The 11,797-nt window shown below is 53.4% G+C and overlaps 3 protein-coding genes across 3 annotated transcripts; 1 reads left to right on the top strand and 2 right to left on the bottom strand.

The window, feature by feature from the left end:
- Positions 1-1,069: 1,069 nt before the first annotated feature.
- M421DRAFT_269832 (transcriptional regulator medusa) lies at positions 1,070-3,321 on the bottom strand. Its single transcript, XM_033588779.1, has 2 exons — positions 3,173-3,321; positions 1,070-3,049 (listed from the first exon to the last, which is right to left on the bottom strand). Exons 1-2 carry the CDS (start codon positions 3,207-3,209, stop codon positions 1,281-1,283), a joined length of 1,806 nt encoding a protein of 601 aa, XP_033445200.1. The 5' UTR covers positions 3,210-3,321; the 3' UTR covers positions 1,070-1,280.
- A 4,113-nt stretch (positions 3,322-7,434) lies between these two features.
- Positions 7,435-7,874, top strand: M421DRAFT_269821 (uncharacterized protein). Its single transcript, XM_033588778.1, has one exon. The coding sequence runs from the start codon at positions 7,603-7,605 to the stop codon at positions 7,837-7,839; it is 237 nt and encodes a 78-aa protein (XP_033445199.1). The 5' UTR covers positions 7,435-7,602; the 3' UTR covers positions 7,840-7,874.
- A 2,320-nt stretch (positions 7,875-10,194) lies between these two features.
- On the bottom strand, positions 10,195-10,914 carry M421DRAFT_269811 (uncharacterized protein). The gene has a single exon (XM_033588777.1). It carries the CDS (start codon positions 10,768-10,770, stop codon positions 10,237-10,239), a length of 534 nt encoding a protein of 177 aa, XP_033445198.1. The 5' UTR covers positions 10,771-10,914; the 3' UTR covers positions 10,195-10,236.
- Positions 10,915-11,797: the final 883 nt, after the last annotated feature.

Raw genomic sequence — 11,797 nt, 5'->3', positions numbered from 1 at the left:
GGGCCAGGCAAAGTCAGTAGGGCGCTGCGGCACGGACCGTGGCGCACAGGCAACAGGCAACTGCGGACACGAGGCTGCCTGGTGGCGCAGCGCATCCGTGTTGACATGGGTCTCGCGGCTGCGCGTAATGCAGACGGGGACGTGGATGCAGGGATACCGTTATGTACGAGCAGGTGCACAGTGTGTTTAGGGGGAGTCAAGTAGCATTAAAGGGCCGTATCTTCGAGAACAGAATTGCGCAGGGTACGCTACCGCCGATATGGAAAAGAAAGGGGAATCTCGGTAGGTGCGAACGAACGAAACGTAACGAAATAACGCCCACTGCCGCCCGGGGTATGCAATGGGGTCTAAGTATGCCTGAGGAACCGAAACCGCGCACCGAAATTGAAAGTTACAAATTCAATCCGAAACGACGACCGCCTCACAGGCAACAGCCTGCGTCCTGAAGAAAACCCGCCAAAAACGCCTCTATGATGCAGTTCTTGTCCCTAGTCTGCTGCACAGCCGTCGTGGGTGCGGATGCCTGCCAGCATCACATGGGCTGCGCGCTCGTACGCCGTGACCGTGCGGATGGATACATGAGAGCCTGATAAGAGAAGTTAAGTAAAGAATAAGCCTCAGACGCCGTCCTCCGGGGTATCGTGTGTGATGCTGTCCAGTACCTGTTTGAAGATGGAAGAAACAAGGCGCGCGCCAAAGTCCGTATTGACGTCGAGAACCGAAATGAAAGATAACAAAGAACCCGAATGCTGGCGGTGAGAATCGAGGTGTGTGGTGTTTGCGCGTCGCACGAGGCAGTGTCGATGTGAAGTGGTGGTGTGCAGAGTCCCGGATGTGGTTAGCGCGTGGGGTACGCATGATCGATGAGTGGATCAGCCGACGCGCATGCCCACCCACCACTCACCGCTATGATGGTGACATGGAGTGCATTGTGCCAGGTTATTGACCCTCGAATCCCTACACCCTCGTAGTACGGTGGCCATATTGCTGGTAGGCGTCCTCTGCCGACATCTGGCTGATGTCGGGTGTGCCGTCTGATCGAAGTGCTTGTGAACCTGATGGCACACCAGCTACGGCAGGACTGCTGATGTATCCGTAGTCCCAAGATCCACGCCCTCCTTGTGTCAGGGATGATGGGTAATGCGCCATCTGATGAGCTCCTGGTCCCCACTGAGTCATGCTTTGTCCTGAGGGTGTCCTCTGCGGGGTCGGCATGCCATGTCCTGATGATCCTTCTAGGCCTGCTGACATCTTGAAGTTGGGAGATAAGCTTGAGGATGTCATACTGGGCGTGTAGGCAGCTGAGGCCATCGATGCAGAAACCGATCGCGGCGAGGTGTTCCGATGCATGCTACCTGATGCATATGCAAGTCCGCTCGAGCCGTAAGACGACGTTGATGCGATAGGGAGCGATCCAGCGCCAGCTGTCGAGGCGTAGCTTGCGGACTGGGAGTTATCAGTTCTGTGCCGTCCATAGCGGAGGAGCGACTTACATATTTGCTGATGATCTTCTTCAGAGCGTGGGAAAGTATCTTCCACGGGAAAACCTTCACATCCTTCTCGATATTTCGCGGCTTAGGAGCGGGAAAACCCATGATGACCTTAAAGAATTCTTCGCTGTCTGCTTTGGCTTTCGACACCGTGAGCGGGCGGAAGCCCTCAAGATTGCGGCGAATGCGATTTTTCTCTTCAACGGTGAAGCGCACATTCACCAGCTGTTCCAGGAGGAAAATGGTATCCACGCTGGTAATGAAGTAGTCGTCCTTCTCTTCCCACCAGATACAGCTCACACAGATGCTTCTCGTTGGCCGGGCTTCGGGTGCGATGGGCGCAAATGTTGTTGAGATTGTACTGCCTTGTTGAGAGCGCTCGAATTGTACAAGTCTTCTTTTCGCGTCGACCTCCTCTTGCGACCAGTCTTCGCTCATTTTGTCAAGGTCGCCCTCGATCTTCAGGGCTGCCTTGGTCTGATACATAGAATAAGGGTTGAAGGGTTGACCGTTCGATGGCCCTCCGGTTTGCGAAAGCGAAGTTGCTCGAACTAGGGTAGGAGCCGGAATGTTGGTCGGCGATGGCAGAACCGATATGCCTGCTGGTGTTGCAGCTATCGAGCTTGGGCTACGATTGGGCTGCGCAAGAGAGCTGTAATGGCTGTACGGTTGCAGCCCAGGCGACACCTGTGGAGGTTTTAGGTCGCTTTGGCTCATACTTGGAACTGCGTAAAGGCCTTTCTGTGACAGTTGAGAGGAGTAAGTGCTGCTTCTGCTCATATCATATCCTCCGGCTTGAACATATCCACCAGACAGCGAGGACTGTGCTGGCAAGGGCGACAGCTGTGCAGTCGAGTAGGCTCCGGTCATAGACCGTGGCTTTTCTTGATACCGGAATGTGTTCTGACGCTTTGCAGCGATAGTGTCGAAGCCTACGTCGTGTCCAAAATCTGCGGAGTACTTGCGCTTCTTGGAGAAGTCGGACGCGGATTGGTACGCAAGGTCATTAGACATATCGGTAAATGTGAACTTGCCAGCGTCTGCCTGGTAGCGAAGTTGGCCATCCTTTTCCATCTGTAGCTTCAGCATCATGGCAGGATTCCATTCATTCGTCAACGGAAAGGGAGGAACCTCCACGCTTAGCACGTAGTTATGCCAGTCATCGTCGTAGGCCACCTTTTGCAGGTCTGCGACGCAGGCCTTCTTGCCAAACATGAGGATGAAAGTGAAGTTCTCTGCAGCAAGGTCGTAATTCGTTCGGAGTTGGAGGCTGATGGTCGATCTAGCGGTGCCTTGCGTAGGCGTAGCGAAGTGCGTTATTTCCGTTTCAGTAGATGTATGAGGAGCAGGATGACGAGATGCTGCATCGATAAATGAGGTAGCAGGCAGAAGATCGCCCGAGCCGCGTGATTCGTACGTCGAGCTAGGGATATAAGGCATGTCTGCGTTCGAGTGCTCATGGACTAGACGCGTGGATGAATCCGTATATGAGGAGGGGAACGATGGCTGTGCAATACCAGGGTAGCTCGGAACCTGATTCGATCTTGTGGCTTCGGCGTCTAGTGGGGTGCGCGGTCAGTTAACCTTGCTAGTAGAGCTCACGTGGTGGACAAAGGGGTCCATCCGACCAAAATCATGGCAGCTGCCACATAAATACATCATATGAACGAAAGTGCACTTACCATACACATATTGTTGGCTTTTGCCGTAGTCGGACATGGACAAGACACTCGTGCCTAAGGCAGAATGTATTCCTGGAAGGCTACTTCTGAAGCCCTCACCGAAGTATTGCTCGGTGTCTGATGCGACGCCTCTAAGAAAGGGCGCACCAAAGCTATCAGACTACCCGAGTAGAGTCAGCAGTTTGTTCGTTGTAGGCCGGCCTCAAGGCAACAGCAAATATAGCCGGACCATATGCAAAGGCAAAAAGGCAGGCTCGAACAGGGGTGAGGGCTTACCTGATAGCTAGGCTGGATAGTACAGGCCAGTTTGACGGTCTCCTAGAGCGCCTAGGAGCAGTTACAGGTGTGCGGTTCGTGGTCTATGGCGCCGTGGCGATCTACACCAGGGTGTTCGTCCAAGTCTGGGGATGCAAGACGAAGGCGGGCCACCAACGAGGAATCAATGTAGGCCTGTGACAGGATGTTGCAACGAGCTGCCTGGCAGTTTCGCGCTCGTAATGACAGGACTGGAATTCGAAGACACTGGAAGTGGGCCTTGTAACCGATGGGAGTGACGGAAGAAGGATATCCAGAGACAGAGGACCAAGATGTTTGGAAGGTCGATTCATCCGGGAATCAGGGGAACTTTGAATGTCGATGTCCTACACGGTAAGTTCTGTTCTTCGCCTAGTCGGATCCTGGATCACAACAGATCTGATGTGCCGAAAGAGGGAAAGAGAAGCGTGCTGCTGGTAGCAGGCGAGACTTGATTCAGATCAAATGCCAGGTCCTGAAATGACAGTGAGTTCCTGAACATCAGATGTCGCATATGCGACCCGCATTTCGAAGGTGACAAACGTTATGACTTACATAGCAAACAAAGAAGTCGAGACAGGCCGTGGGCTGGCCAGTGTGGTAGAGGCCGGGCAGCCTTACCTACAGGAGGGCAGACGAACAGCCGGGTTATGAAGGCGCGATAATGGAGTGGGCGATTGTTGATAGCGGATAGTTGCAGTATGCACGAGAGGCTACGAAGCAACCCAAACCAACGGTAAGGGGTGAGATTGGTCAACGTAGAGGACGCAGGAGAGGCGGTAATGCAAGGACGAGCGTGCACAGTGGGCTCTGGGGGTTCGGGATGACTCTTGGTGATTACCGGTCCCGCCAGCGTGGTAGACTAGTCGACCAGCAAGTGCCGGGGCACGCCCCTCTCGAACTGCTTGAGCTTTCGCCGTTGAGCACTACGTAGTGCAAGCTCTGGCGGGGTCAGATCAGTACACGGTGGGTAGCCGAGCCAGCTGTGAAAAGGATGTTCTTTTGCGGCCCTCGTACACTGAGAAGATTCTGGGACGGCGCAGTGCTGCGAGCTGAGGAGTAAGCTGGGGATGAGGGTGACGTGTGAGTGGTCGATATGGTCAGACAGCTGTGGCTGCGAGCGATGACTAGGCAAGACAGCTCCAGAATGCAGGTTCAGACACAGCAAAGCTATGAGCCAAGAATCGTCTGAAGGCGGACGGTTCCTGAGTCGTGCAATGGGATTCTAAGACCTCTGCAATGGATGGGAGCGCGGATGTGGAGGACCGGGGCCAGTGCGTCGAGACACAATCCGTGAGGCGTTAATTGTGGAGAGATGGGTAATTGTGTAGGAAATGCAAACGGGTACTGCGATGACGAATAGCTGAGCAGTGCAGGCGAGGGAGATATGGTTGAGACTGAACGGTGTGGTGGTGAAGTTCGACGGCGTTATGTGAGCTGAGCATGAAGATAGCGTGAATGCGCAGCGCGGCAGAAGCGTCCATAACGATATACACAGCAACTTAGCTTAGACGGTACTCAGCAGCGTCTACACGGCCTCTACCAACGACATCTGCCAGGGTCGCCGTGAGCCTCCAGCCCGGCGGGAGGTGCACGGTCAACCGGGCACTGTGTGGCCGCTGAGATGACGGAAGACGGGCTGCTCATGGCAGCCAATGCACGGCATTTGTGCACAGCGCCCCATCTGAGCGCCGCGTCGATGGGAAAACGCTGCAAAGGGAGGCTTTGATGGAGTGTGGTGAGCAGCGAGATGGGCTTGGGTGGGTCAAGCGAGCGACCGGGCTGCTATTCCTGGAGTGGCTTGCAGCTAACCTTAATCCTGATCCCTGCGGCTACCTGCGCATCGCCCAAAAGCCACGCCCACCAGCCTCCGTCCAGGCACAGCGCATTGCCCGCGACCGCTACGACGACGATGACGATGACAATGACAACAAGCCAGCAAAGGGAGCCGTATCTGTCCTACGTGGGCGCGTTTCGGTTCCCTCGAGAGGCGACCATGCCATGGCATGAGCTCTCCCCTGCTCAGCACGCTCTTTCCCTCGCTCGCGCATCGCGCCTGCCACTTCACAAACGGACTGTTTGTATGTAACAGCCACTTCGGTATGGACGTGAAAGAAGCAATGACGCGTGCCGGGAGGCGCGATGGGAGATGAGGCTGTCTCTGTCTCGTACGGCGGGGACGGCGCGCCCCCCAAATGCCCCGCTGCCGTCCATCCCAACTCCACGACCACGCTCCAGAGAGCGTAGCAGTCCAAACGCCTGCGTCCCCTTGCACGCTCAGGCTCTTGATCCTCAGCAAAGTGATCAAAATAGTTGGCGATATTCTTAGACCGCTGATGCCGTATCACTCCGGGCTCTTACCCCGAATGGGACCGTGGGCGGTTTCTCTGCGGCTGTGTTGCTCAAACGTCAGCCGCCCCACTCTCCAGAAGCAGCGCTTTCAACACCTCAGCAGTCTTGCGCAATCCGCCATGATTTCTCTCTCAAGCGGAGCAGAGCCCCGGGGTCGGCAGAATACCATCACGTTCTTCACCCCTGCACTGTGGACCTGCGCAAAAGAAAATATCCGGCCCATGTTGTGAGCAACTAGACCGTTCGCTCACCACACAAAAGAAGCCATGCAGCCCAGCCTCATGGTGTACAAGGGACTGGAATTCTTACCGTATGGTGTTAACCTCCGCGACCGATAAATCGACGGGGCCCTCAGCGTTTGCGCTTCATCCCTGGCATCGTCGACGTCAACTTCCACTGCCGTCGTCGGCGTTTGTTGGTTCTTTGATTTTACGGCATCATGGCAATCTTGCTCATATCTGCGGTCGCCGATCCAACGCAACGTCGGATGCAAGCTGCTCACAAGCCTGCAGCTCCGCCGCTCGAAAGAGCCACTCACTCCAATCTTTGTCCGCACCATCACAACGCAAGATGTTGCTGCTGGAGTGGTACCACTTTCGACTTCACAATGGTCTTAGCGGCACAACACTCCCTCCAACGCTTGTTCGAAACGAGATGCAAGCTGCTGTGACTGCCAAAACGGGGTTGCCATGCACGGTGCACCGAAGACTATCACGATTGCGACAAAGGGATTTCTGACTTTCTTCGCCTCGCTGATGGATCTTCCGTCGCTGGCGCTCTAGTTCAGCGACCAAATTTCTTCCAGGGTATGTTCAGTACCAGGGGTTTAAATGTACAAGGGACCCGGGCCATGTCCCTGGGCCATGATAACCAGCATCTGAAACGTGTCTGACGGACACCGACTGCGTACAAACAGTTGAAGCTCTGCAAGCACCCGTCGACCCCTCCACTGTAGGACTCTCCAGACTGGTCGCCGTTAGCTTGACACAAGAACACCAGAGCGCGCCCTCTCACTGCTGCCCTTCAGTCGCGGGGCCAGCAGATGACCTGTGCAACCTCTACCAACAGAATCTGTGCTCACCATCATCTTGAGGCGCTGCGGGTGTTAACCTTGGTTCCACAGACCAGTGTGGTTCCTTTCGATTGTTACATCTGCTACTCTCAAACGGGATTTATCTGCTTCAGCTTACCACAAAGCCATTCTACCAACGGGACCTTACCCCGACTTCGGCCAGCACAACTGACCTCTCCAGGCATATACAGGATGCACCGTTCGTATGCAAGCGCCGGGATGAACCTCATGCCAACCAGCCTGTTTGCTAATATCGGTTACTGCACCTGTCCATTTCGACTCGCAAGGCTTCCCACAGATCCGGTTCCTCCGATCGACCGCTTGAAAATCTATACCGCTCAACAGTGCCTTCTCGATATTAGAGTGCCATCATGATGGTGACGATTGGTTCTCGTTATCGTGCATTCCAAGCTCGGTTGAGGCCGAGATAGTCGTGGCGGAAGTCGGCTTGCCGCTAGTCCCTCAGGACCCGGTTACTGGGTGCTTCGTGCAGTTCGTGCTACCACCTCTCACATAGCCTTGTAGCACATAAGGGTTGATTCCCAAATACCTGGGACTAGATTGTTCGATGAGCCGGACAGCCCGCTGTGGGGTAGAAGGATCGCTCTCTGATCATGCAGCTCCACGGGTCACCTGCATGCGCAAGATCAGTATTCGTATCATTGGCGAGCCATAGCAAGCTAAATCACTGCCCCACGTCCGAGCAAATACGATGACCGATGAGGCAGTTTACTATCTGGCACAAATTTTGGCCTCGACTTGTGCGCTCTCTTCGCGAGCTCATGGCCTCCCTGAATGTTCAATACGTGTCGATACAAGACACTTATTTCCTAATGACCGAAGTGCAACACCAACGCCGGTTCTGTTTCAGACAACGCTTCGTCTCCCTCGAGCAACGGCTATCATCGAGTGCATAATCTCCTTGCATACGGCTGAAGTCGGCATGTGATGTCTTTGGTATCACAGTACAACGCATCCTCTTCGCGCTTGCACGTGATCCGTGCTCCATACGGCAATCTCAAGCATTCCTATGTAAGCCATTGACGGCGTCGGAGAGGCCGAGCGTGCACAGAACACAGTATTCAGCAAGCCTTCGACGGAAGAGTGGAGTCGCTGTGCTCGAGTGAAGAAACACTGCTTGGCCCAACGATATCCAAAGAGAATACCATCCGTCAACGTCTGGCTGCTCTAAGCGTTCATGCGCGCCGAACCCTCGTGTTGGGTGCCTCGATAAGTACGAGCCGGAGTCGCTGTCAGCTCGTTCATTCATCACACAGATAGCAGAAGCGTTTGACGACAGATCTGTCAGTAGACTTTCAATTCTACTACGCAGATCTTGCAATGTAGAGTATGTCGCGATTACTGCGTTTACGTTGTTGAGCACTCAAAAGAAAAAAACAGTGAGTACGTTTGGTACTAAAACTGGACTATGCAAGTTGACTTTCACCAACCCAAAAAACGTTCATGTCGTGGTAATATGATACGCAGAAGAATTTCAAAATGCAGGTCTGGCGTGTGAACTGGAGATATGATCTTCTGGAAGACAAGTGTTGCTGTGACGTTTCTAGTGCAAGATGACTACATATCTTCTGCTGTCAGTTACTACCCTGTGCACGTGTTTGTTGGGAGGTGTGTGATTTGGTCAATTTTTTGGAAAGATCTAAAGTGAGAGAGCCGCAGAAGTGTCGTACATGAACTGTGTCAGATGCGGTTTCGCGCCTCGCAACGGGCAAACGAGACGTCGACCACCAAGATTTACGACCCATATAGTCTATGCAAGCGATTGCCCCTTCGCAAGGCCTTCAAATTGTCTCAAACGTGACTGTTGTTCAATATTAAGTAAAACACAATTTGATCTACATCATCTCAATCAAAGCTGTTCTGCCCCTCTCCAGCCACCATAATTATCCCCCACGACCCAAACGCTCGTGCCCCAAGATATCCCACGCAAATCTTCTACCATAAACAGAGTAAGCCAACGAACCAAAGTGACAGCTCAGCCAGCCCTCCGCCCAACTTCAAAGCTATAGCATATACCTTGCACGGTAGCTGAGATTCGGCAAATGGAGCTGCAGCCTACAAGAAATAGACCCCGTGGTCAGATCCTCAGCGTCCTAGAGCGCGACGGTATAGTAACCACGGGAGAATCCGCGGGGACTTTGTGAGGCGACGCCGAAGTCTTCACCTACGCACTCAACGGCTTGGAAGAGATGGTAAAAAGAGCGAACGCGTGAGAGTCGCCTTACGGAAGCTGCAGTGACAGGCCGAGGCGGAGATGGTCAGAAACGGGAAGGCTCCGTAAGCAATCACAAATCCAGGAGGTATTTTCGAGAAGCAAAGCAAAGAGGATCGCAGTTGTTCTATCATGTGGAGCTACTAGTACGCATGGATTGGTAAATCGAGCTCGAACCTGTATTTGCTCATGTACCAGGGTGGAGTTGAATGCTGCGGTATTTCATGCCGTTTGGCTTCTCACCAGAACCTCTTCTTCCTCCTCGGTCTTCCTAGATCTCGTGCTGTGCATACAACACATGTCGAGGACTCAATGTTTCTCTTCCAAAGCCGCGGACACAGTACGATTTCATCGAGCTGCGGTGCTTGTCCGGTGCTTAGAAGTGGAGATTCTTTCGGAGGTACATCTTGTTTTGTCGACCAAGGGCGTTGAGAAGTGGCAGAGAGGAAGTTTGTATGAGGACGAAGATTTGACCAGCAAGGTCTGAAAACGCTTTCAGGCGGATGAGCACAGGTGTATGAGCAATGCAAGAGTAGACACATAGTGACTCAGTCCAGAAGAACGCGGTGACGGTTTCGGCGAATTTTTCAGAACTCCAAAGGGTAGGCTTTGTGGTCGACGTTCTCTTCTTCTGCTTGCCCATACTTATCTTACTTATGGCCAGGCTGCAAATTGCGTTTGAGAGTCAACCGAAGCGTTCGGCCGTACCTGTCCGCGCCATGTGCTCTTGCGCCACACATGTCCATGATTGACTGGCTACTGGATCATAACATGCACGGGGGAACGGCTCGGCTGCCGGGTATGGCAAACAGAAGGGGGCCAACCAGCTTCATGGATGCGTACTAATGGTACACGATTTGCACATTGACGCTTGATTCGGGGTTTGACAGGTAGTTGGGCACGTTGAGAGTGAACGGATATTCTCACGCAGGCAACGCGTTTGTGTGGCGAGAGAGCCTGATCATGCGCAATATTGAATTGCCCACTTCACGACCTCCGCTTTCAAGGCAGAACAAAACAGCAATGATTGGATTGGCGGGTATGATCAGCGATGGCGGACAGTTGAGAGAGCAGAGTAGTTTTGTTTATTGAAGTTAATTGATAAGTCTCATCTCAATATTTATGTCCCGCACACAGATAGTGTGGCATAGGCGGGTAGCGATAGTAGTCATGCTCAAAGGCATCAGCCCATGGGTTACGGGGCCCTCGGCCATACCGCCCGCCGCATTGCGACCGTCGAGGTCGCCCTGACGTGTACAATGGTCCGGTCGCGTAAGTTGGAGGGGGTGAAGAAGGGTACCAAGGTGATGGAGATTCGTCGCCTGAATCGGAATCATTGTCGTATTGCGGCGGGTAGAAGCTCTTTTTACCACGCGATCCTGAAAACCCTGGATGTCCATAATGCCCACCGTATGGGTTGTACGGTGGTCCATGGGCATAGCCATTGTGGCCTAGGCCATACGCGTGACCTGGCATGCATATATGCCCACCGAAGGATGGCCCATAACTCCCCCTGATGATCTGTTTGATATGGTCGTAAAATGCAACATCTCTGTTGAGTCGATCAAGGTTCTGGCGATGATTCTCAGCGCCACTTGCGTAAGAGTCATCGTCTTGTTCGTGGCAACATTGGTGCATGTTGGTCATTTTCTAGGGGCCTCCCTGAGATGGTAGGACTTTTCAATTGAAATCCTCGAAGGAATAAAGAGTGGACGAGTAGGACCGGAGGGCAAACTGTCCTTTTCGATCGCAAACAAGAAAGGTACTGGTCAATTGATACGTGGTGATTTCCGGCGAATGCGGATGAGATGAGAAAGGAATGGAAAACGCGCCCTTCTGGCTGCTTTTATAGAAGACCTGTGCTTGTTCTTGGACCACATGCGGTAGTGCAAGCATCGTGACCAGTCGGGGCATCATACGATCGCATCTGGCTGGGTCATGAATCCTCAGCAGTGTGACTCGATTTAACGAGGGCAGAGTTGACATCGAGGGCTTCGATAGACTGGTGCGCTTGACTGTTGAAGAAATGCAAGCGAATGGTGCTCAGCACAGTGTAAGGTCGCACGTTGCCTCTTCGACAGCAAACAATTTTACAGATGTCAGCAAGAGAGCAAACAAACCTGTGCTCCTCGTGTCTGACTGCCAGACGACCGCTGTTGCACTTGGCCATGGTCATCCTCGAAGCATGATATTGCTCCCTGGCTTGGAGGGCGTTGTGCCGTGATATTTCCAGATCGCGTGCAGGCCTCACAGTTTGGTACCATACCTACCGGTAGCTCTCTGCCACAAGCGTTGCCGTCCCGCTCCTGTTCCTCGGTAATTACAACCACCGTACCAACTTGCTTGGGGACTGCAAGTGCGTTAATAGTTTGGTCGACCCTTGACGCAGAGCAAGTGCACGAGCGGAGACGCGTCGAAGGGTAATGCAGAGTGCTGGACAGCATCAATTCTGGAATCATTCTATCAAAAGCTGCAGGTGCCCGAGTGGCGTCCTGTGGGTCGTTGAGAGCAAGCGAGCAGTCAGGGTCATGACTACACGCACAAGAGAATATGCCAGGAGCGGTGAAAGTGAAGAGTGCAGTGCCAACGGAGAAGTGGCGTTTCAGCGACAAAGACTTCGAGAGCTCTGCGTCGCGTACCTAAGACGCGTCGTTTGGCGTTGCGGAGAAAATTT

This window comes from Didymella exigua (genome assembly GCF_010094145.1).
Source record: "Didymella exigua CBS 183.55 unplaced genomic scaffold M421scaffold_34, whole genome shotgun sequence".
NCBI lineage: Eukaryota > Fungi > Ascomycota > Dothideomycetes > Pleosporales > Didymellaceae > Didymella > Didymella exigua.
Note: the sequence above shows the minus strand (reverse complement) of the source record. Positions and strands in the feature narration are given on the sequence as shown.

Bases quoted from the DNA above. Each gene is read 5' to 3' on its own strand.
- M421DRAFT_269832 (XM_033588779.1), bottom strand. From the start codon at position 3,209: ATGTCCGACTACGGCAAAAGCCAACAATATGTGTATG. The intron at 3,050-3,172 runs GTAAGTGCACTT...GCACCCCACTAG, and splicing joins AAGCCAACAATATGTGTATG to ACGCCGAAGCCACAAGATCG.
- M421DRAFT_269821 (XM_033588778.1), top strand. From the start codon at position 7,603: ATGACCGATGAGGCAGTTTACTATCTGGCACAAATTTTGGCCTCGACT.
- M421DRAFT_269811 (XM_033588777.1), bottom strand. From the start codon at position 10,770: ATGACCAACATGCACCAATGTTGCCACGAACAAGACGATGACTCTTAC.